The 25,402-nt window shown below is 42.5% G+C and overlaps 1 protein-coding gene across 1 annotated transcript in view; it reads right to left on the bottom strand.

Moving 5' to 3' along the window:
• Nucleotides 1–25,402, bottom strand: part of SLC24A5 (solute carrier family 24 member 5) — a 236,251-nt gene that overhangs the window by 123,680 nt on the left and 87,169 nt on the right. Inside the window, exon 2 of the mRNA XM_069222490.1 lies at nt 4,344–4,523. Within this exon, the coding sequence (XP_069078591.1) occupies nt 4,344–4,523 (180 nt within the window). The remainder of the gene's footprint in view (nt 1–4,343; nt 4,524–25,402) is intronic.

Here is a 25,402-nt window from a genome sequence, read left to right as displayed (position 1 = left end):
ATGTTGATTATTCTAGTCAAGAGAGATTATAGTTCCAGCAAAATACTGGAGCTGAGGTGACTGACTGAGCATGAATCATCTATGGTTGAGATGAGAAATCAGCCCATCGGGCATGGCAGATCAGATATACTGCTAAACAACATAATTTCTCATAAAGACCATACATAAAAGGATGTGTGTACGTAGAAGAGCAAAACTCCACACTGGTAAAATAGAGCACATATATTATATGTGTGGGGAACTGAATATTGGAAGAGTATTCATGTCCCAACCAGGCATTAATTAGACATGGTTCACATAAACAGACACAATGAAACGTTATGGAAAAGAAGGTATAGTAAGGCATAATATAAGATCTTATGACAAACTTTAGAATGTTATGCATGCCAATCACAAGAATAAGTGGTAGCTTAGTGACATTCACATTAGTTTCCATACAGCCAATAGTGCATTTCATGGCCTTGTTGAGGCCATTATTTTCTGTATTAAATTTCATGATAATTTTGCTTTCCGTTCTGTGAAGTCTCAGTTCATGGTTTCCACCACGTGGGATTTTGTTGAGAATTTCAATTCCTGCAAAGGTGAAAGCTTTACTATGAGGGTGTGAGGTATGAAAAAGTTTTGTCAATGGATGCCCTGTCAGGACAGTGGTCTGATTGTGCTGCCAAAATATGGTTTATTGCACGGGCAAATGAAAAGTATAGTGAATTTGATGTTACAGTCCACCACGCAGTTAGGGATTCTGATGAGCTGGCAGGTATGCAATGCAAGTTCTTGTGTTTTATGTAGTCCAAGTTTCAAAATGTTGCAGTTGTGATGGATGTGGAAACCTGCAGATCTATCTACAAAGGTGTTTTTAGCAGTCATCTGATCGATAAATCCAGATTTACACAGCACTTGTTTATGGTTGCATGCTTTGTGAAACCCCATTTCAGGGAAATCCATGATGCAGTAAGAAAGGCAAGGGTTGTTATATAGTAGATGCTAATGTTTTTTGAGAATTGCCCTACTGATGTGAATACCACTGTCATAGTCTGTTACGAAGTGCAGGGACTCAGTGTCTTCTTTTGGAGCAGTGATTTTAGTTTGAAGAGTCTCATTCATGGTTTTCTTGAGATGTGTAGACAGGTATCCTCTTTGTTCGAGTTAGGTTATTAGCTTAGATCCCTTCTGCAACACAACATTTTCTTCACTATATTCAAATGTGATACGTAAGAGTTCACCCTTGGGGACATTGCACATATTGGGGGTTATTACAACTTTGGAGGAGGTGTTAATCCGTCCCAAAAGTGACGGTAAAGTGACGGATATACCACCAGCCGTATTACGAGTCCATTATATCCTATGGAACTCGTAATACGGCGGGTGGTATATCCGTCACTTTACCGTCACTTTTGGGACGGATTAACACCTCCTCCAAAATTGTAATAACCCCCATTGTTTTTTGGGTGACAGCTATCACCGTGTAGGATGGAGTGGGTCCTGAAACGTTTGGTTTGGCGTTGGTTACTGTGGATGTGGATCGAGAGGTTCAAAAAGTAAATTTTCGATTTTGAAAATTTCAAAGTGCTTTCAATTATCCGTACATTATTGTCCAGTTTGCCAAGAAATGCTCTTAGTAGATCAGCATCTCCTTTCCATATGCAAAGAATATCGTCAATATATCGACCTCAAAAGTTAATGTGGAGGTATAATCTCAAAATTTGTCATCTCAGAGCCAGTATCTTTCAACACAGCCTAGAAAGATGCAGGCATGCAGTGGTGCACATTTTGCACCTATCGTGGTCCCGCTTAGTTGACGATAATATTTCTCATTGAAACTGAACACGTTGTGTGTTAGGCATGGGCATGGCAAGTGTATCTGGTTGGTTTCTAAGAAGTTGGCTGGTCTTGTCCAAAGGGGCTCGACGTATTGTTTCAATACTGTCAATGTGTTCACTTGCTGTATAGACGTTGACAATATTGATGGTGACAAGATAAAGTCCAGTTCCGATGTTATGTTCTGTAGTTTTGTCAGGTATCCTTTGTGTCCTGGATATAGGAGGGAAGGTCATTGATGAACTGTTGTAGATGATTATCAATGTATTCACCCATCTGAGAACATATTGAATTAATTCCTGCAATGATTGGTCTGTCTGGAGGAGGAGAGCAGTTTTTATGTATTTTGGAAAGTAGATTAAATGTGGGCACAATGAGATGCACTATATATAGTTAGTCTCATCAGCATTCAGAAAATACTGTGAATGCCAATCCTCTAAGAGGGTTTTAATATGAATCTGCATTTCAATTGAGGGGTTATGCTAAAGCACCTGGTAGCAGTTGGTGTCCGAGCATGGATGTGTGGCTTCTAGGAGATAATCATCCATATGAAGTACAGCCGCATTGCCACCTTGTCAGCTTTCTTACTGATGACTCCTGGGGTTAGTTCAATGATCTTATGGCCATTCGTTCTTGTGAAGAGATGTTACGAAGCAAGAATAAACATTTGTCAGTGCATTTCTTGTGTTCCCGGTCCATTTCAAGAGAAATAGCCAATTGAAAAGCATCATTGCTGTTTCCAGGAGGTAGTTGGGGGCAGAAGGAGGATTCTGTCCTCAGGGTCATGGTTTTAATGCCTAATTTGGAATCTGGTGTCTCTTGCTGAAATGTGAATTTACCTGAAAAAAACTAAAGACAAGAGGTGTTTGGCAAAACAGGAATAGTTGTTTAATTAAACACTACGGCTGGGAGAACAGTTACAGAAATAGGATCTGAGGACTGTCTCAAAGTACATTTGATCTGAGCAGTATTTTATACATTTCTCTGAGCACCATAAAACAATTTGAGCATTCCTTTTTAGGTAAGGAATGTGGGCCATTGTCTTGGAGTCATAAATAAGGTCTTGATAACAAATGCAAGTGGCCTCAACCTTGCATGGACACACTGTGGGGCAGTGGATAATGTGCCCTATATCTAGCCTGAGGGGCATGTGATCGCTCATGTTACTGTGTGCATTGTATGCGTTTTCCTAACCTCATGTGGCATTTGACTTTGTGGTGCTTTGGGAACGCGTGCACCCCTCTGTCCCTGTGTATTTTATTGGAGACAATTTCCTTGGACCCTATCTGTGGGATTGATCTGAGATTCCTGTTTACATATTTGTCTGCCGGCCATGTGCCACCCCACCTGTGACCTGTCAAGTATTAACCTCAGGCCCAGGTCTCAGAACATGCCTGACCATGTAATTGTGAGGCGGGGTTGATGAAGAGTTCATGAGGGGGGTGGAATTCAACAATAGAGATTCGATTTTGCTCTTATGAATGTATCATTGTGTGCATCGACATCCATTTTTTTCAGTACTAACATGTCCATGAGGGAACTCGAGTTCATTCCTATTTCAGATAGATGAGTGAGCATATTGACATCTTCTGGATCTTGCACAGGTCAATTCTTGAATGTAAGTTTATAGGTAAATTTGAATGAAACAATCATTTTGGTTAAGTCCCAAGTGGCTGTTACGATAGTTCTTTGCTCAGTATGTCTATCTCAGCTCTGGATAAGGCAATGTTCAACAAGTTGACAACTAGGTTGTTGATGGGGCTTTCTCCAGTTCCATTCTTCTTGCCCATGTTGCCACCCATAGTGTCGCCTTTGTTGGTGTCTGTTGTCCCATTTCATGTTATTTACTATGTCAGCCTTATGAAATACCCAGGCCTGCACATTGGGAAGGGGCAGAACATGTGTTAGCGGTCCTTCACACATTCTGGTTCACTTCTTGGAATCGTTCAACTATAAAGAATAAAAATTATTCTGCACAAACTCAAGACTAATGAATTTATTAATGCATTTAAATTATAAAACAATGTGTGACACAGTTACTCTACCTTCTATAATAATTAAAGTTTGTCTAAATTTTAAGATTTTCTGAGCTTCAACATGTTAAACGGAAACATGGAGCAGAATGGTCCAGTGGGTGTATGTGTCAACTTTTGGGGTTCAGGCTAAGGGAGTCATGTGGATAGCCTTACTGCCCAATTTCTGCTGTTAATCATTTCTCTGACCATCAATTATGTACCGCATAATAGGAAGCTGTTAGAAAGGGTCAGAACAGTTAGGAGACTATACCATGCCTAGAAACTGGAAGCTGGGTAAAATATCTATACATCATACACCAAAACGTAGAGGATAAAGCCCTGGAAGGGGGGAGCAACCGAGAATTAAAAGAGAGCGGTCAAGGAAAGAAAAAATCAATATGGTACTACAAAATACAAGACACATCTATCATGCAACAAATAATATCAGACCTGTCCTAAAGTCAGCAGGCGTGGTCATCAACATTTTGAAAAAAATAACGAGGTACTTACGATCACTAATTATTTCTAGGGATGGCAGAAAATACTCCTCACAAACAACTGACACTGCGAGGAACATGTAGAGTATGATTATAAAATGGATAACAATCCCTCCGTCTTTTCTCTCCTGTGCTGTAAAAAAATCAGTTGGAAACTCCGACGATGGTGAAACTACACATAGAGTTTCATTTTCTATAAACAAAATACAGAAAAGGATACGTATTAAGTTAAAACTGTAGCAGTACTAGAACAATGACTAATGGCAGAATTAATAGTGAAACTGGCGACACACGGATAAATTGAGCAACAAATACATGGGAGTGGACACTGATAGCTTTCATTACATCACCACAGCTGTAAATCCGAAATTTTAGCTTGGGTAGGTCTGGGTACAGTCTGTTTTACCTGTGTCTCAAGCTCATTACATCAACTCAATAAACGCATCCAGAATGGGCACCGAATCAACCCCCTTGAGTCATTGCCTTGTTTGGGTCACGTATCATTTAAATTTTGGATCAACCCAGAAGACTATTGCTTCGGTATAAATTTTGCAGTAGGAATAGGCAAACGACTCAATCTTGGGATTGCACCTGCACTTTGAATCCAGCAAGCACTCAAAGTTGTGCACGCAGACTCTGCTACTAAAGCCTAATATTTTGCTGCTGCAGTCATTCTTGCCTCTCACTGAAGCTCCTCCATGGCTTTTGCTTCCAACTTGAAAAAGACACACACACACACACACTATATATATATATATATATATATATATATATATATATATATATAAAGAAATGTTGTCCTCGATGGTGTGCTATGGCGCACTTTCATTAATTGGTGCTGCCGGTTCTTCGGTAGGACATCCGCATATCACTTTTACTGATTCTCTTAGATTACAATAAAGAGAAACCCGCTCTCCAAGGTTGTACCATTATTTTCCTTTCTTTAATTAGCGAGCTTCAACAAAAAACATACAATGTCAGGACTCCCATGACACGTTTCGGTCTCATCAGACCTTGTTCACAGGAACTTCCTGTGCGTTCCTCTGGCACTTTAAATATCCAAACAGAAACCCACAAATATACAAAACAAACTAAAGACCAACGTCAATCACACTTATTTACATCTCAAAAGCCAAACATCGTATATTAGTGTAAACAAACTCTGCTGAATAGTATATAAATTATGCAAGGGTATCTCTACTTTTTCTAATACCCATGAATGACTTCTGGTAAATGTAGTTGTCAATGTTGTATATTCAAGCAGATATTTTTATACAACAGAATTGAATTGTATTATGATATTAAATTAATCTAAATCTCAAGTAATTGCTTGGTTCATCAAGTGTTAAATAAGCAGTATTAGTATTTAATAATGTCAATGTTTGTAACTAATTAAAAAACTCTAACCATTCGAAATTAGTCTTTCCTCTGCACTTGACCATTAGTGTGCCTATGCCTGTAAAGTTTAGTAACTAATTTAAATGCGCCTATATGAATGCCACACAAAATAAATAAAAATGAATAATAAAAAAAAGAGACAAAAACAAATTGGCCATACAGAGATGTCCGCCTCCCACTAATTAATCCCAAAGCTATAGCTAAAAGCAATTTTCATTGTCTTTATAAGTGTACAAATAACTCTTCATCCTGATTAAGGCCAAGCGGAGTTAAAGAACTAACGTCTAATATGTGCCTGGATTCCAACTGACGTATCTTCTTTTCTCTATCTCCCCCCCCGTTCTTGTTTTGGTACTTGGTCAATTACATAGTAATTCATTAGTTCCCATTTGCTACTGTGTTTCTGTTCTATATGCCTTGCAGTAGCATAACTCCTGTCTAAGTTGATGGTTGCTCGATATGTTATAAAATTCGCTTTTTAGTCTCACATATCGTGCTGCTAATATATTTTAACATATATATATATATATATATATATATATATATATATATATATATATATATATATATGGGCTGCTTCCTGCACTGACTAAAGGCACTTTCCAAGTACCTATAAATAAATGTAAGGGTGCCATCACTTTATCACTTTCTTCCAGAATATACAGGAGGTGCGATCAGAGCTGCAATATTTGCCATCATTCTCAAAACCCAGTATTGCTATATTTAGCTCATAAACAGGAATAAAAAAAGAATTCGACATTCAATAGTAAATATGCAAATATGTTGAACGTGAGCTTTCTCTATGCTCGGTAGTACTCAAAAGTACAGCGTGCTTTTTTGCCATTGTTCTGTATTCAGCAAAACATTCAATTTGATCTGCTCTGTTCATAATTTCCTGGTATCTTCAGATTTAGGAGACAATGGTTTTCATTTTAATTTAGTGCTGACGGGACCTCTTATTAACTGCAAAAGGTACTGCATTATGATACACGCCAAACGTGTGTGCCCAAAGTGAGGCATCTGATACTGCCTGTGGTACAGCTCTTTGGTAAAATCTCCTATGATTTAATAAAAACAAATGGGTGGTCTCGTTTCTGGGATCCAAAACATTGCTCCATCAAGAGAATAACTTGTGACTGGAAAACTGCACTTCATGCATATTGTATCCAAGATTGAGAGAAGAGTGATGCTTCTAAACATGCATCAAAAACTGCTTCGAAACCTGCCTGAAGCTAACCCAGAATTGGATGTCAAGTACCTATAGCTAAACTCAACTCAGACTAAATCAATCTTGTTCACTAACCGTTTCAAAAAATCACAGACTCAAGTCCGGCTCCATGTCCTTAACCCACATGGCTTCACCCCATCTGGCAAACATTGCAAAACCCCTTGCAATCACTCTAGACAGAGTATGCATCCAAATAACACATCTCTGGGTAAAACGAGGCAGCAAAGTATTGACTCCCCCTCCAGAAACAAGTGAAATCCTTTCTTCCAAAAGCTAATATCAAAGCAATAATGCAAGCCTTGGTCCTCTCCCTCCTGGATGGAGGCCATGCTCTACTCAACAGCCTCCCAAACACCACTGTGGCACTCCTGAAATGCATCATACAGAAGGAAATAAGTCTTATCAAATGCTTCGAGATGTTCCATTACATCGCCCCATTGCTCAAGGTATTATACAGGTTTTCTCTCCATGCTTCTGTGATTTTGAACACCAGCAGTGTTGCCTATTAGACCACCAGTCATACAAGAAAGAGTAAACCAGGAAGGCTTTCACAGCCTATGCTCCCAGGATCAGAAACTAGATTCCTATCACCCTTAGAAACACTTCAACCCTCCTGCACTTCAGAAAAGAGTGAAGACAAATTTCATGAAAGAACATGAACACTAACAGAGTAGTATGTAGCGGTTGACTGTCGCTTCTAATAATCTGAGTAACGCCCTTGGCTCTGGCCTATTGTTCAGAGCCACGTTTCTCCCAAAGTAGGGCTGCGTCCCCCAAGTTGCACTTTGTACATATTTACCACGTACATACAGAATGGACTTTTTGTTGTACTCAAAAGAGACATCCGGTAAAGGCTTGTTATGCTACATCTTTCTGACAGAACCTAAAAACGTTTCTAGAACTCAAAACAATATTCCGCCTCAAAAGCACAACGGGTGTAAAACTGTACTTCAAACATCGTTTTCAAGAACTGTTCAAATTTACGTGCGCGTGCAGGTGCAGAACTGAACGTTTTAACTCTAATTTAAATTAAATGAGAATCTACATGGTTAAACATGAATGAATGTGACTGCATGAATTTCAGGATCTAGACTCAATGGTGGCATATAGAATTAACCTGTATTGAACTACTGTAAAGGTGTTGTAAAGGCCCTTTGGATGAATCTGGGGCTGTAGCTAAACTGCAAAGTACCTATCCAGTAATTGCACAATTTCAAATTGTATTCCCAAACAAATGTCACATCTGTGCACACAAAAACACCTGTTGAACAGAGATAAAGCAACGCTTGCCCAATTGATTTTTAAACATACTATCAAATAATCTCAAGGTTTTTTAGCAATGAAAAGGTCACCTACAACCCAAATGTACAATTGATCGCTTACAATCAAAGACATAATGCGAACATGAAACTGCACTACTTGAACATTAAATTAAACAACTTCAGGAAATTAGCTTTTAGCAAATTAAAAACAATGCTTCATTTGAAAACTCATTCAAGATTGCTGGTGCACAATTAATAAATGACTTTGGTGAAGGTTAACCCTCAACCCCCAAAAGAAGGAATTGTATGCAGTTGAACCTTTTCTTTCCTGATGCACGTGAAAACATTTTCATAAGTATGTGTTAGCTCAAAATGTGTACTTGCCACGGTTTCAGGGCTGGTCTGTTTACCTTCTGCCATTCATGAGATGTTTGTAGTTTTGCTGTACTAACCTACTTAAGGTCAGCTAGCTCTATGCGATGTCATGTTGGCTAAGGAAACCTTTTTTTGTACTGCATCACAACAGCAATTTTTTGTATGTTTATATCAATCGAACAATGTTTCTAAAATGTCACCTTTCAGCAATTCCCTGACAGGAATATAACATCATATGTATGCCACCATGCAGACTGTTAGATTAGGCATCCTTGGCATGGTCTCCCCTAACTTTTTGCCTCTGTTTCCCAGGTTGTTGATGTGTGCTGGACTCTGTTTTCGATACTCTGGGCACTTTACCACTGCTACCCAGTGCTCCTATGTAAAATGTATTTGTAATTGGCTTTTCATGATTGACATGTTTTATTTACTAGTAAGTCCCTAGTATAGTGCACTAGAGGTGCCCAGGACCTGTAAATCAAATGCTACTAGTAGCCCTGTAAACATGTCTCAGACCTGCCACTGCAGTGGCTGTGTGCGCAATCTTGCACTGCCAATTCGACTTGGCAAGTGTACACACTTGCCAGTCCTAAACCTTTCCTTTTTATACATGTAGGGCACCCCTAAGGAAGGCCCTAGGTAGCCCAATGTGCAGGGTGCAGTGAATGTTAAAGGTGGGACATGTACTTATGTGTCTTACATGTCCTAACAGTGAAATACTTCCAAATCCGTTTTTCATTGTTGCAAGGCCTATCACTCTCATAGGTTAACATGGGGGCTGCCTCTAAATGTTATTAAAGTGCAGATTCCCTTTGGGAGCAGATAGGAATATTGAGTTTAGGGTCTCTGAGCTCACAATTTAAAAATACATCTTTTAGTGAAGTTGGTTTTTAGATTGTGTGTTTGAAAATACCCCTTTTAGGAAGTAGGCATTTTCTTGCTTTAATCGTTCTGTGACGGGCTGTCTGCACCTCTCTAGACAGTGACATAAAGGGGGCTTGGGTGTAGCCTGCATATCCTGATGATCCATCTGTGCTGGAGGGGAGGGGAGAAGTGGTCACTCACATCTGAATGGGCTGTGCCTGCCCTCGCACAATGCAGTCTCCAGCCTCCTGGTGTGTGGATGGGGCCTGGCCTGGACCAGAAAGGATCTTACAAACAGTTGAGACTTTACTTTGAAGTTTGCCAACTTCAAATGCAGAAAGGGCTATAAGTGTTGGACCCAAAACCACAGAGTTTAGATTACTTTAAGGATTTAATAGGAACCTCTGCCTGGAGAAGAATGGAAGAGAAGTGCTGCCTTGGCCTGGGACTGTACTGACTTGGGCTATCCTGCAGTTGCTGTTTCTGCCTGTGCAATGGGACATAGACTGGACTTTGTTGCATTCCTGCTTGAGAAGTGACTGCAAGGGCTTGGAGTAGAGCTTGCCTCCTGTTTTGTAGCCTCAGGGACAGCAAAGACTTCACCAACCCACCTGAGTTTTCTTGCTGTGGACTCTGGCTTGCCAAAGGGGTGCTATTCCAGCTCCTGGACCCTTGAAAGTGAATTCCTGGAGAAAAACCAGTCTAACGATGCCGGACGCCGCCGTGCGACTTCGGAAAGGATGCCACTGCCTAGAACTGCCACTTGTCCTGAGGCCGCGGACCTCGCTGAGTGTGACAAATCCGATGAACCTGTGAGCTGATGTCCTGCCCCAGAACTGCGACGCCTCCTGCCCCGAGGCCATGGACCTCGTAGAGGTCAGACCCTGTATGCCTTGTGTCGCTGCAGCCGCTCTTCCCGCCCGACTTCGCTGGCACCAGAGTGTCATAAGTCCAACGTCCATGATGACCCAAAGCCATCACAGCGCCTGCTGTCATGTGACGTCATTGCAATCCTGTGAGGTTGCCGCAGCATCGTGACTTTGCCAGACTTCGCAGCTGCTGGAACCAAGGGACCAACTTCACATCTGATGCCACTTCACCTCCACGGCCCTGAAGTGAGGACCCAACACATGACTGCCAACCAAAGACCCCATTTCTAACATAGACGTAATAGGCATCCATATCATCACCAGTCAACACTTATGGTTCCTTCAAACATGTCATGGTGAAAAGGGCAGCCGTTGCCACAATCAACACATGAAATCAATGCTACCAGAGGAGCTGTTGGTTTTGAACCATGCCATGCAAGAGTCTTAAAGATGGCCATGTAGGTCTAAGCCTCATCACACACGTACTATCTTAAATAATGGCACTCACTGATTGATAACTATTCCCACACTCAAAAATGGCATAGGGAATCACGCCTCGTAGCCAATGTTGACTTTGTCACTCCCACATCCTCTTTTTGACTTAAGTCAATAAAAGCGCGTTAGACATTATGGGCCTGATTCTAACTTTGGAGGACGGTGTTAAACCGTCCCAAAAGTGGCGGATATACCACCTACCGTATTACGAGTTCCATAGGATATAATGGACTCGTAATACGGTAGGTGGTATATCCGCCACTTTTGGGACGGTTTAACACCGTCCTCCAAAGTTAGAATCAGGCCCAATGTTATCTGCAGACACTGCTTTAACAAGCCTCTTGGTCCCTGGCATAGTTTTTCAAATGTATTGGTCAAAAAACATGCCTCAAGGATTGTGATCAGAGTCAAACCTACATTCATGGTTGAAAACTGGACTGTAAGGAACAATTTAAATTAATGCAAGGTAAACCTATCTGTCATAATCTCATTTGCCAACAGGAGAACTTCAAGACGTGTTTTCCCCGCAGTACAAGTAGAAGTAATAAATCAACATCAGCAAAGTTACTAGCTCTGGTTTCCAATTCAAAGTGCCCCTTTATTAATTTGTGAGTTTGTATGTGGGTGAATGCAATAATGTGTCAATGGGTGGATGAAGGGATGCCCGAGGGCAAGGATGAGTCACAGAGTGCACAGATGGTAGCTTTAGGTTATCCACCCATTGACTCTTTCGTTTACCCATCCACAATACAACACAAACACAAAACTTCAACAACCAAAATTAAAGCTTCACTTTTAATTCTATTAGCTGTGCCTATGCTCCTTTGCATATTATTGGCATTATACATTTCCTCCTACAAAGATTGAATGGAAAAGAGATAAATGCATGTTACTTGCTTAAAACTTGTCAAGTGGTTACGCAAAATCTTTTTACATTATCCATAGTATATATTTAGTAAAAATATTTCAAACGGAGCTCGAGACAACTGCGGACAGTCATCTCAACTGACACTGTGAATGCTACTGAACACATGGTAACAGTCTGGTAAATTGTTTTTAGTTAGACTACCCAACAAAAGATTTATTTCTATTTGAGTGGTTCTGCTTGAATGCCAAAATCTAGGAACTGATGCTGCATGCGCAATGGAGTCTCTTTTACTTAGGGGTCAGTGGAATGAATCTTAGCCTTTGACTCCCTCAGTCTGCTGTTCTACTGAAGACTACTAGTAAGTTGACACCAGCCTCTTTAAAAGAAAGGCAGAATTGCATTAGGATAGCAAGTGCTCCTATCTGAATTCTGAAATTCGGTACCGGGCATCTTATACACTGCGCATGTATGAGATTTGCAAGCAACTTAACACTGACTAGGTTCTTTTGCATCTGAGTAACATGCAAGCCGCTTTAAGTACACTGATGCAGTGTGGCAAGGGCATTGAAGGTGTATTGGAAACGGAGATATTTCAAAACCTTTTCCAATCTACATCATGCCAAACCATAGTACCTAGCTTCTGCTTTTTTTGAAACACTACCTGCTAAACCGTGGTAATAAAATTCGAGTACTAGCTAGAGGCCAGAACGCAAGCCAACTAGTTTAAATGGCTCCACCCACCCTAAACATCTTTGAATATGCATGTCCTAAACTGCATTTCAAACCAGTTTGAAAGCAGTTACATTTCGTAAGTTTAATGGCCAGTATGCATACGCTACAGCCTATACAGCAAATTACATTCTCTCCTGATGCAGTACCATGAGACCCAAGACAGCCACAATTTAAATCTAAAACCCGAATTATACACACTTCGCCAACACTGGATTAGTAAAGTTCAAGATTGCTTCTTGGCTTTAATAGCAGTCTTCTCTTTCTAGTCTCTCGTGGATTGTGGAACTCCTACTTGAAGGTTCTGCAGTTCTCTGCTAAATCAAAATTCTCTCCTGTCTTTGGGACTTGAGAGGCAAAATTCTATACTATGAATTTGCCCATAAAAGGTACTTGCATTAATTTACGAATTACGCATTTGCATTAATTTACTTTTTGATTTACAATACAACTGATTAGTGGAAAGATCCTTCACAGGAACTACTAAGTAAGGAGCACTGTAATTTTTCCTTGCTCCAACAAATTCTAAAACATGAATGCCAAGTCGCTGCAGCTAACTTGCTGCTTTCTAAGGCACTGGGAAATGGTGTCCCGCTCCAAGCTTTGTGCTTCATGAGGGAAAAGAGAAATGCCAGCTTCTGTTTTTAATACACATCACAGAGACACACTGTACTTTGCATGTATTCATAAGGAAATCTCCACAGTTTATTTTACAGTGAACACATTTGGGGTGCCCCAAACTGATCTGAGTAGACTCAAAGAGGACTTTTGGAAGTGTACCCAGACCTCTGGTTAGCTCTGTGGCTGCACTGCATATCAAATTAAGGTTGGTGTCCTGGGAGACAAGAGCAGGCACACTTGTAAACTGTATTTTTTCTGTCTTATACATGAAGGGTAGACTGCTGTGGGGCAATACCAGCTAGAACTTGCATAGACAGCAGTTCTATCTGGCCTTGTACTGTAAGGTTAGAGATCATCCTCTGCTCAAACATGAGGTTTTGTAATTGTGCAAAAACACTGGCATGGTTAGTTGGTAGTCTCATGCATATGGCGGAATGCAGAATCAGCTTTCAGCAAAACAGAGCAAGAGAGTCCACATCACCAGCGTAAACTGAGGTTCATCCACTGTTTAAAGGACTATCCCAACTTTCCCCCTCTTTATAGAAAACATTTCTGAAAGGAAAATTTAGAGATTATGCTTATGAAGATGGCTAGAGAAGTTTGGAATAAACTACCAGTTTGTGGCTGTATGCCCATGTGCACTCAACTGTTTTAAAACAGTTTCTCATGCACTCCTTTGGGGCCCTGACACATCTCGAGATTTGTGTGCGCTGTGCATATTGGCTACTGTGTTCAAGATCATCTTCTGGACTGGGAAGAAAAAACCTACTTCAAGGATCCTTATTCACTTAAGGAGGCCATCCAGTACACACAGAAATGCTGCATCAAATTCACTGTGGCATATTCAGACTTAAGAGCTATGATGACTCACTAGCTGCAATACGTTATGCCTATTTGTAGAGTGCTCAATAAACTGGATGGGTACCCTGGCACTTGAGCGGTGTCAACATGGTCTGGCCTATGTGTAGGGTGGTGGGACCTATTCAAAAAGACACTTCATCTTCTTGTAGAATTTTAGAATGGAAGAGGCGGCTCTGATGTGCATCTGCAGGTTCATCTGAGGTTTTAGGAGCAACCGGCTGCTTGATCTGTATCTGAAAATGCAAGGGATTAGTGCGAGTAGGAGTCCGGCTGAGTCGGGATGACTTATGGTTTTCCAGAATGTGATGAGGTTTTTGAGGTAGGCTGGGCCCGTGTTGTGTAAGGCATTGTTGGTGTACGTGAGGAGTTTGAAAAGAGCTAATTTGTGTATGGGACACTAGTGCAGTTTCCAGAGTTGCAAGGTGATATGTGTATATTGTGGTAGGATGAGTGTTCTCCTGGCTGCTGACTTCTGTATGGTTTGAAGACACCTGGCCAGTTGCATGCTGATTCCAGAATAGATAGTGTTTCCCTAGTCTGGTTTGCTTGTGCTAAGGGACTGGGTAATAGTTCTGTAGGTGATGATGGTGAGCCATTTAAAGATTTTCATCAGCATCTTCAGGGAGTGATGATAGGAGGCGCTTATGGCACCGACTTGGGAGATTATGGTTAGATGATTGTTGATGACAATTCCTAGGTTCTTGGTGTGAGTGAGTGTGGGGTTGAGTTTTGCTGGCCGCCATGTGGGGTCCTGTGGTTATAACTTTCCGCCCAAAAAAGAGAAATCACAGCTTCTGTCTTATTGGTGTTCAGTTTGAGACAGTTTTCATCCAGTTGGTGACTTTGGTCATGCAGGTGGAAAACATGGACCGTGTGTTAGGTGTTTTGTTCGAAAGAGAGAATAGGATTGGATGTTGATACTCTTGATACAAATTATTGGATTCCCCTGGTCTGCAAAGATTGTATTTCCAACCTTATAGTACAAGGACTTTGTTCAATGTACTATGATGAGAAAAAAATACTCTTTAGACTGCAGATCTGTCACTAACTGACCAAGCAGTCCTGCACAAGCAATGTTGTCTTGGTCCGTGTCAGTCTCATTTGTGGGGGTTGGGTAAAACGCTCCCAACTCAAATAACCATGCAGATTCTGCTTGGCAATCCAAAGACAGTATTTACTAACTGTCGCAACTCAGAGAAAAAATTATGCGCTGCACCTCAGCCCGCTCAAGCTACCTCAATGGTTTTTCTCTCATGCCTATTTGCAGGCCGGTCTTTTTATACAATTCAAAACAATTCTTTATTACACAATGTAAATAATAAGCAATTTGCAAGTTACAGATTCGAGACCGAAAAACACTTAAAGACATGTGACCACATAACTCTGAATTCCTGAACCAAACCATAATACGTTCTTCTTTATACTTTCGACAATGCTTTATGACAGGGCATTTTTTGGTTTAAGACTGCGTGAGGGTTTCATAGTAGATATAAGCTCCTTAGAGTGTGTGCTGGCAGCACTGTGTGCCTGAGGCCTCCATGTGCTCAGAATTTCGTTTCTTCCCTTCACCCATTGTTTAATCAAGCACTTGTGTGCTCAGGTCTAATTCAATTATGAACCTATTGTCTAATCAGGCCACAATATGTTTGAAGGCACAAAGTGTGTGGCAGGAGACTTGTGTGCTCATGTTGTAAATGCTTTTGCATCAAGTAGACATGAAATGGTCTTTAACTGATTTGTTTTTTAAAGTGTCCTATCTCACTACATCCTTAAGTGAACTTTTCACCTTGTTCGTGTCTGTGTGAGAGGTCAGCTTAAACTTTTTTGTAACTTGGAACAGCTGTGTGGTTTCTGCTTGGGCCTGATGTTGTGTGATATTTTAAGTTTCATATTTACTACATTGCTTTTATTTTTTACATTCCCTACAACACGTTGAGGGGTATAGTGGTAATCCAAAATATCTTTCATTCCTGAAAAACACAATCAAGCATAGTACTAGAAGTCAAAGGAATTTGTTAAAAATGTTTATTTTACAAATCTTAATCTAGTACTTAAATTGTGCACAGCAACCACACATAATCCAAATATGAAAGCAACTATGCATGTCATAAGCAGCTGGAAATAAACACTTCTAACATGTTTTAGAAAGTTGCTTTCACCCTAGCATTCTCTACCTATTCCTAAGTGCTAAAATATATTTTTAGAGATAGCACTGAATAATAAATTTGCCTCTTGAGTTTAAGGACTATCACATATTGTACATGTTGACAGTTTATGTAACTGTCCCTTATCAGAGCTCTGCCGGGGGGGAGGTAATGTGCTGGAAGTGGAAGGGCAACTCCTGCTAGGCTTCCAGACCAATCTATCTGACTGAGAGGGGGCGGCTGATTCAGCGATAGGTCTTGACCGCTGGCACCAATCTTAGCAAAAAGACCTCTCTTAATGAATGGTCAAGCCCTAAACGTTCTTTAGGATTTGAGCACTAATTTTATCTTTTATTTACAAAATGAAATGGGTCTCAGAAACATAAGAATGTTAAAAGATTAAGGTATCAGGACACAAAATGCGTCAGCTCAAGTCACATGTTGATTTTAAGTAGCAATACTAAAACCTTGAGGACTACACAGCAAGGGGCAGGTTTTTTCTGTGGTGGCTGTCATTTAAAATAATAAACAAGAATTGAGCAGCTGTAAACATGACCTTCGCACATTCAGCTTAAGATATAGAGCAGCGTAACTAAAATTAAGTGGGTCACATTGTTCACAATATCCCCGGATCAGGGGTACAGATTACACATTTTGAGTCCTGTGAAGTCTTAAAAGGATTTTATATAGGAATAACAAATACACACAAGTCCAATAAAAAGAACAATAACATGCAAGCATTAATGCATTTAAAACATGATAAAAATTGTATTGTGAAAACAAATAATAAAATGAGTTTTGATAAAGAAGCAAACCAAGCATTGCAACTGGCTAATACCCACTTGCAAAAAAACAAAAGAAAAAAAAAAACTAAAAGAGGTACTTTTCTTCATTCAGTCTCATAAAAAGGCCTGACAGTCGTACATTTTGGTTGAAGATAGATTTGGTATTTCATTTTTTTTCCCCCAGATCGATCATGGCATCATGTAGTGCACATACATTCCAAGGAGACTTTGTAGTAACATGAGTGGTAGCATTAGCATGGGCAACACAGTGATTTGGCTCTTTTGGCTTAATACCAACTGCTAGTGAAAGAGATGGACAAACACATTGGAGCAGATTATGTAGTTCCCAGGCATTTTCAAAGTGGTCACATTGCTTTGCTGACTCAAGTGTCGAAAATAGTAAATTTTGATGAGCATATTTCAACACTGTTAGGTTCATTGCTCTGCAGTAGGCTTGATGGAACTTCAATGGTCTTGAAAGATGTTTGAGCCTGATAAATGCCATGGGGGCATGTCCAGTGGCAGTTCCAGGATGGTTTCTTGCATGCAGGTCATGCTTCAAGAGATGGGTCATACCTGAAAACCAGTACTAAAAGCCATCCATAACCCAGAGAGAATGCAAGGATCTCTCTGTAGTTCTGTTCATCTCGGTAGGTGTACTTAATGTCATTGATGGGACTGGCACACATTTCTTGATAAAAAGAGAAGGAGAATGCTACAGCAACTAAACAGAAGGATTATAGTGAATCATAGCAAGCAGACTTGAAAACAAGTTCGAAAATACAGGAATCAGTCCAAACATAGAATTAAATCCAGTTGCCAGACCAGATCCAATGATTTTAAAGGAGTGCGCAATATCAGTTGTGTTTGATGAATTGAAAATAAATCGTATTGTCTGCAGAATGAGTATTATACAAAATCTGCAAAAGTCTCTAAATCTCTGAAGCAGAGTGGGCTGTTTGTTAAGTTGAAGGTTTCTGCTGCAGAGGTTGAAGGTACCTCTTTTTGAATTAAAATGGTAGCAAGCTTACTTAGCTTTTCAAAGTGCATATTGCTGATGTTTATTTAAGGCCAAGGAACATTTTAATCACACTATGAACTGGGAGATACAAGGGTATTCCAGAGATTTGTGTCACTTTTTCTACAGTTTATAAATATTGTTGACCTTATGCCATTCCTCTACATCTTTCATTAGTTAACATTACTTATGAACCATTATTCAAGAGTGTATAGTGAGTCAGGATGGATGTAACAGGTGCAAATGATAATGTACAACTCAGACCTGGTTTCAAAGGGTTACAAAGCGCATCTAAAGCAAGGGAATCACATAACAGTGAATGACCTAGGGGGTGCATCCAACCAGATGTGCTTAAGGATGTAGGAGTGTCTTGTGTCAGGGAAGAGAACTCGAAGAGTAACTTCCAAGCATGATGTATGAAAAAATACACAATCCCGTCCTACCAACCCAAGGACTTCTGGCATCCGCAAGAATGAAAGATTAATTACTCCATTCAGCAGACATGTAATAGGTGGATTTTCCACTAAAGAAAATAGCTGTTCTTCCATTTGTTCTCTACCAAATTTGTAAATGAGTGTTTTTTTCCTTTGCTATGGTTCTTTCAGTAGAAGTCAAAAATATATGCTCCATTTTCAATGATACTGTTTAGTTTGAGTCATATTTTCGTTCATATGCCAGTTTGGAAATTGTGCTAAACTGACATTTGAGAAGAAGTTGTTTTTAAATCTTTATTGGTTACACATGCCAGGCAAGCTACCTTTGGGTATTACGCTGCTCTAAACAGGGTTTATCAACATTTTCTTTCCAATACTCATCGCCTTGTATGGCAAAGTTCTTAGTGGACTCATGAAAACAAATCAAAGTATTGCAGGCGATTAAGGGCCTGAATTAGAGTTTGGCGGGGAGATACTCCATCACAAATGTGACAGATATCCCATCCGCAGTATTACAAGTCCCATAGGATATAATGGAAATGAAATACAGTAGAAGGGATATCTGTCACATTTGTGACAGAGTAACCCCTTCCACCAAACTCTAAATCAGGCCCTAAGATATTTTTCAATTGTTCTGGACTTTGTGAGTAATGAACGGCTAAATGGTCTGACCTGTCAGCACTGCTAAAACATGGAAACTTCTTTAAAAACTAAGGATGACTGCCTAAAGGTGGGGCATGGCAGTGTTCCTATTTTGTATAATTCTATACTTCTCATAGATAGCTAGTTCTATGTGTGTTATGGTGTGCATTATGGTGAACGCAATACATGTATTTATAATTGTTAGAATTCAAATAAGGATCCTCATTATTAAAGGTTGTGCATGCCTGAAAATCAGACATCTTATTGTGAACAGTTTTAATGCTCCGATCATCTGAAAAGGACCCAGTAATAATTATGTCATCTATTGAAATATTTAAGCATATCTCAAATGAAAAGTCTCTATGGGTCCCATTATCTGAACTAGGACCTTTTCTCAAACCATGCCATCTGATGCACACCAGGCTATCATGTTCACAGAATAAAGGTATTCTCAAGCTCTGTGTGCAGACAAATGCACTTGTAATTCTTGAAACAGGGGCAACATTTTGTCAGGAACAGAATGTCCAGCCAAAAAGACCAAAACAAGAGTTACCATGATGAACCACACAGTAAGAAAAAAGGCTCTATAGCAATGCAGAAGTAGGAGCACAGTGGCAAAAAGTGCCTGTCACAGAACCAGTTTTAAGTAAGGAAAAATAGATGGCCCTAAGTGACTGTGGATTGTAACAGTAATTGTTTCAATTTCACAGGCATTTTCTCAAAGGGTTATTTCTTCAAAAGGCATCATTTCAAATTATTTCCGCACAGTTGGGAGCTCATAGTAAACCACAACATTATCGGGAATTGTGAAGGACTGTTTCCCACCTAGGCAGGTGTAGTGTTTAGAGGGGCTCTGGGAGTGTAAGAAAACACCAAAAGGTAAGTAAAATACCCCACCCCAGAGCCCAGGAAAGTAGGAGTAAAGTATAGCAAGTTTCCTCAGAACACACTAGAAGTCATGATAAAGAATTATGCAAAAACCAAGCAAGACTGCAAGATACCAATGATGGATTCCTGGACCTGAAAACCTGTGGAGAGAGGAGACCAAGTCCAAGAACAGCTGAAGAGGCCAGGAGTAACAGGAGCCCCTAAACTGGTGCAAAAGTGGATCCTCCGGTTGGAAGAAAAAGTCAGCAATGTACCAAAGAAAACAGCTGTGGGTTCCTGCTTGGTGAAAGAGATGTCCCACGTTGAGTAGATGGATGCAGGCTGGTTTTCATCGTTGGATTCCACCAACAAGCCTCGGCTCACGCAAAAGACACGTTTGGTGGGAAAGGGCGCTACCTGGACCCAGAAGGGACCTGGGGGTCTCAGCTCAGACTGAGGAGACAGAGTAGGCTCTCAGCACTTTAGAGAGCCCTCAGAAGACCAGGTAGCACCCACAGGAGTCCCAGGACACGGGGACAAAGGAATTGAAAATCACGGTTGTTGCAGCACTACACAAAGGGATTCCACGCCGCTGAAGAACCACTCAGGGAGCTGAGCATCACAAGATAGAGTGCTGGGGACCTGGGCTATACTGTGCATGAGGGATTTCTTGGAGAAGCGCACAGAAGCCCTAGGAGCTGCAAAAAACACAGTGCACAGGGGTAATGTCTGGCTCGGGGAGGCAAGCTTTTACCTCCTCCAAATTTGGACTGCTGGACCTTTGGCCAGTCAGGGTCACTTCAGTCCACCACCTGTGTTCCAGAATCCACGCTCGTCATCAGGGGAGGGGACCCAGAGTACTGGTCGTCTCTGCGGAGTGGTGCCTGCTGAAGCAGGGAAGGGTCTCAGTCACTCCACGGGAGATTCCTTTGTCCTTCTGGCGCAGGATGAAGACAGGCAGTCCTCGGAGTGTGCACAACCTGGAAACTGTTGCAGTTGCTGGCAGGAGCTGGGAGGTACAGAGTTGCAGTAGCTGTCTTGGATAATTTGTTGCAGTTGTAGAATTAATGGAGCAGTTCTGCAGTTGATCCGATGGTAGAAGGTGAAGCAAAGGTTGCAGAGTAGCCCTGCTTGAGTCTTGCAAACCGAATGTGAGAAAACTCCCAGAGGAGAGACCCTAAATAGCCCGGGGAGGGGGATTGGTCAACTAACCAGGTAAGCACCTATCAGGAGGGGTCTCTGATGTCACCTGCTGGAACTAGCCACTCAGATGCTACTAAAGTTCCCTGACCATCCTGAAAACAAGGTGGCAGAACCTAGGGCCATTCTGGAGGAGCTCTGGGAACCACCCCTGGGGTGGTTATGGACAGTGGAGTGATCACTGCCCTTTCCTTTGTCCAGTTTTGCGCCAGAGCAGGGAATAGGGGGGTCCCTGAACCAGTGTGCCCTTCAAAGCATTTCCAGAGGCTCTGGGAGGATACCCCTCCCATGCCTATAACACCTATTTCCAAAGGGAGAGGTTTAACACCCCTGTCCCAAAGGAAATGCTTTGTTCTGCCTTCCTGGGTTTGGGCTGCCCAAGCCCCAGGAGGGCAGAAGCCTGTCTGTGAGGTGGCAGCAGCTGGGGCTGCAGTGGAAACCTCAGAGAGCTGGTTTGACAGTACTGGGGGTCCATGGTGGAGCCCTCAGTGTGCATGGAATTAGCCAGCAATACCAAAATCGGATTGGGGTACAATTTCTCAATCCTAGACACCTTACATGGCCATATTTGGGGTTACCATTGTGAAGCTACATATATGTATTGACCTATATGTAGTCCACACTTATAATGGCGACCCAGCACTCATGAAATCCAGGAAATTGGTCCTGGGCAGTGCGGGAGCACCTCTGCTTGTGCAGGGGTGCCCTTACACACAGTAACGTTGTACCTAGCCTTCAGGGTCTGAAGGTTAGACATATAGGTGACTTATAAGTTACCTGGTGCAGTGAAAATGGCTGTGAAATAGCGCTTACACTATTTCACTCAGGCTGCAATGGCAGTCCTGAAGAAGTGTTTGTATGAGCTGCTTATGGGTGGGCAAAGAAATGCTGCAGCCCATAAGTATCTCCCGGGACCCCAATGCCCTGTGTACCATATACTAGGGACTTATAAGGGGGGTCCAGTATTCCAATTTGGAGTGACTATAGTGACAAATTTAGAAACAGAAAGCACATGAGCACTGGAGTTCTGATTAGCAGGGCTCCAGTGACACAGTCCAGCATACTGACAAAACAGTAAAACATACTGACATATGGGCCACAAACTATAAACACTGGTGTCCTGACTAGCAGGATCCCAGTTAAACAGTAAAAACACACTGACAAACGGGCAGAGATTGGGGGTAACATGCCAAGAAAGATTATACTTTCCTACACTCGTATTCAAGGAAATCCACTACAATTTTGCAATTGTGTGTAGTTAATATTGTCACTATCCAGGCAACCCTAGTTGTGTGTGTGTTTAATATATCATCTTGGATATAAATGTCATCAATGTATGATAGCACCTTGGGATCTGATTGTAAGGTCTCCATAATGGGTGTTGAAAGTAAGCCAAGGATATTCTTAGACCGTATGGACAGCAACTTTTAAAAGCATACTGCTGTCCTTTAAAAGGTGGCAAGCAGGAGCTACTGGGGATAACTGTGGCGGTTGAGGTTTTTACTCCTGATGTCCCAACATGCGATCTACTATGAACTGGGCCAAATAGCCTTTCAGCACTTGAATGCCAGTGGTAGCACAGGTCGAGCAGTCCAAACCTTCTTGAGGAGGAATGTGGACACCGTGGGTGTACACATGTTCACAACTCTCAATACATTCAACACTAGCAATGAAGGATTGTCCAGTCAAATACTTGCTTTTATGAAAAAAGTAATTATATAGGAATACAAAGTAAAATATGGCATTCACAAACAATACACACAGTCCCAGGAGGTTGGGCTCCAGTGGTTTGTTGGCGAGTCCCTGAGTCCAACTTCCCTCTCCTGGCAGTAATGGTTATTCTTCGTTCACTATAAGCGACATACAGGTTAAGCCCCACTAGTAGTCTGAGCTTTCAAATTCCAAAGTGCTATCTGGCAGGCAATATCCCTTGGGATGTTTGGCCTATCAATCAGTCTTCCCTGCACAAGCAGGATCTGAGCGACTAGAGTCTCTGAGCATGCCCCCTTCATGGGCACTGAAGCTGCAGCGGCTGCCTCCAGGAAATCTTTCACATGTGTGGCCCAGGAGAGCTGCTGTCAGATGTCCACGAATTCCGTGCATGCAGTGAAGCAACAGCAGCAGCTGGTGTGTTCTTAAATCTCCTCTGATGCTGGTAAGTTTCTTGGGATCCTCTCCACTGGTGGGAGGGGGGGGGTAGGGAGGGGGAGTTCCTGATGCTGGTCCTCTGTCACAGCTTTGACTCACTCAAGTCAATACAGCAGTCTTCTGCCTCCAATTACTTCCTCGACCGGACCTCACTCTTTCCTTTGTCCCAGGCCAAACCAGGATACAGGGTCATCGTTCCACCTCTGCACATTGGCTGCAGCCCAATTGGCATACCAGCAATGTTTATTGCAGCCTCCCTGGTGTACGGGGGTCACCCACTTGGTACCTGCACACGAGCAACAACATGATCAGCGCAACAATGGTCATAGTGCGCTTCACAGTGGCCATCTTTTGGCATACGGGGTTCGCTGACTTTTCTCTGCACACAGGAAATTACCAGATTGGTGCAGCAGCCATCACCTCACACCTCGCTATGGGGATCCAATCACCACCATTTCCCAAATGAACCATGCGCCCTCCACTGCTCTCCTCTCCTGCAAGTGGCATACTGGTCTTGGCGAGCAGGCAGGCACTGGTGCTCAAGACTCAAAGGGCAGGTGGTCTTGGATTCCCTGGGTGGTTTTCCCTCACCCATCGGAGAGACTGGAAAGCCTTGGCCACAGGCCAAAGACTTGCAGAGCTTCTCCTCTTTGCACAGCCCAACTGGCTGCTTGACAGTTGACAGTTTTGTTGGGGGGAGGGTGAGCTCCTCATCTTATGGTGTATTTCCAAACACCAAGTGTGATTTAGAGTCTATGGGGGTTATTACAACTTTGGAGGAGGTGTTAATCCGTCCAAAAAGTGACGGTAAAGTGACGGATATACCACCAGCCGTATTACGAGTCCATTATATCCTATGGAAATCGTAATTCGGCTGGTGGTATATCCGTCACATTTGGGACAGATTAACACCTCCTCCAAAGTTGTAATAACCGCCTATGGGGGTCATTCCTACATTGGCGGGCGGCGGTCGCCGCCCGCCAAGCGGGAACCGCCGAATGACCGCACCGCAGTCAAAAGACCGCGGCGGCCATTCTGGCTTTCCCGCTGGGCCGGCGGGCGACCGCCAGAAGGCCGCCCGCCGGCCCAGCGGGAAACCCCCTTCTACGAGGATGCCGGCTCCGAATGGAGCCGGCGGAGTCGAATGGGTGCGACGGGTGCAGTGGCACCCGTCGCGATTTTCAGTGTCTGCTTTGCAGACACTGAAAATCTTAGTGGGGCCCTGTTAGGGGCCCCCTGTAGTGCCCATGCCAGTGGCATGGGCACTGCAGGGGCCCCCAGGGGCCCCACGACACCTATTACCGCCATTCACCGCCAGGAACAGGATGGCGGTAAGGGGGTCGGAATCCCCATGGCGGCGCTGCAAGCACTGGGCAAGCAAACCGCCGGTTGCCCTTTTGTGACCGCGGCTTTACTGCCGCGGTCAGAATGGCCAAGGAAGCACCGCCAGCCTGTTGGCGGTGCTTCTGTCCTTTTAGCCCTGGCGGTCGCCGACTGCCAGGGTTAGAATGACCCCCTATGTCTTATGTTGTGGGGCTGCTTCCGTTTGAAGTGCCCTCTCCTCTGCCCTGTGCTCTTGCTCCAGAAAGCAGCCTGTTACAGCAGGAGTGACTCCAAATTATATAGCCCCACAACACAAGCCATGGGAGGAACTGGAGGTTCACACCTGGATGTAGCCAATGTGAAATGTGAATCAAACGTTTACCCCAGGCCCTACTCTTTATAATTCTCTGATCAGCCCCATCGCTTTCCTGAGATAGACCTAGGCCCCTTTTCAGAGACCTCTCTCCAAATCAAAGAGCACCTTTTGAAGTGTACTGAAAACCATGGCTCTCCCATCCTCAGGTGTGTCTATCCCAACTTAGAAGAATACAGCAATACATAAATATGTCTAGGGGAATTCCTCTACCTCCCCTCTCAGTGTTCCTCCAGTCAGCCCTGGCTCTCCAAAATGGAACCCAGAGTCTTTCATGCATTGTGTCATTCACAGGCACACATACACCCAGCACATGTATACAGTATAAATAAACTGCCCAGCATTGCGTTATCCCTGTATGGTACCGTTCAAAGTCACACATACACCAAGCACATGTGTACCACACAAGCAGTGCACAGCATTCTACCCCAAACCGATGTAGGCTAAAGTCGAGTTAAGAGTACAGCATCAGAACTTTAAACGACTGAGCTTGTAGGCCTCACTCTAGTCACACAAATAAAAAAGACCTGTTCACACCTACAGATCACTACACAGTATGCTATCACCA

Source organism: Pleurodeles waltl, chromosome 3_1 (genome assembly GCF_031143425.1).
Source record: "Pleurodeles waltl isolate 20211129_DDA chromosome 3_1, aPleWal1.hap1.20221129, whole genome shotgun sequence".
In the NCBI taxonomy this organism is placed as follows: domain Eukaryota; kingdom Metazoa; phylum Chordata; class Amphibia; order Caudata; family Salamandridae; genus Pleurodeles; species Pleurodeles waltl.
The sequence above is the reverse complement of the archived record's forward strand: the minus strand, read 5'-3'. Positions and strand labels throughout refer to the sequence as shown.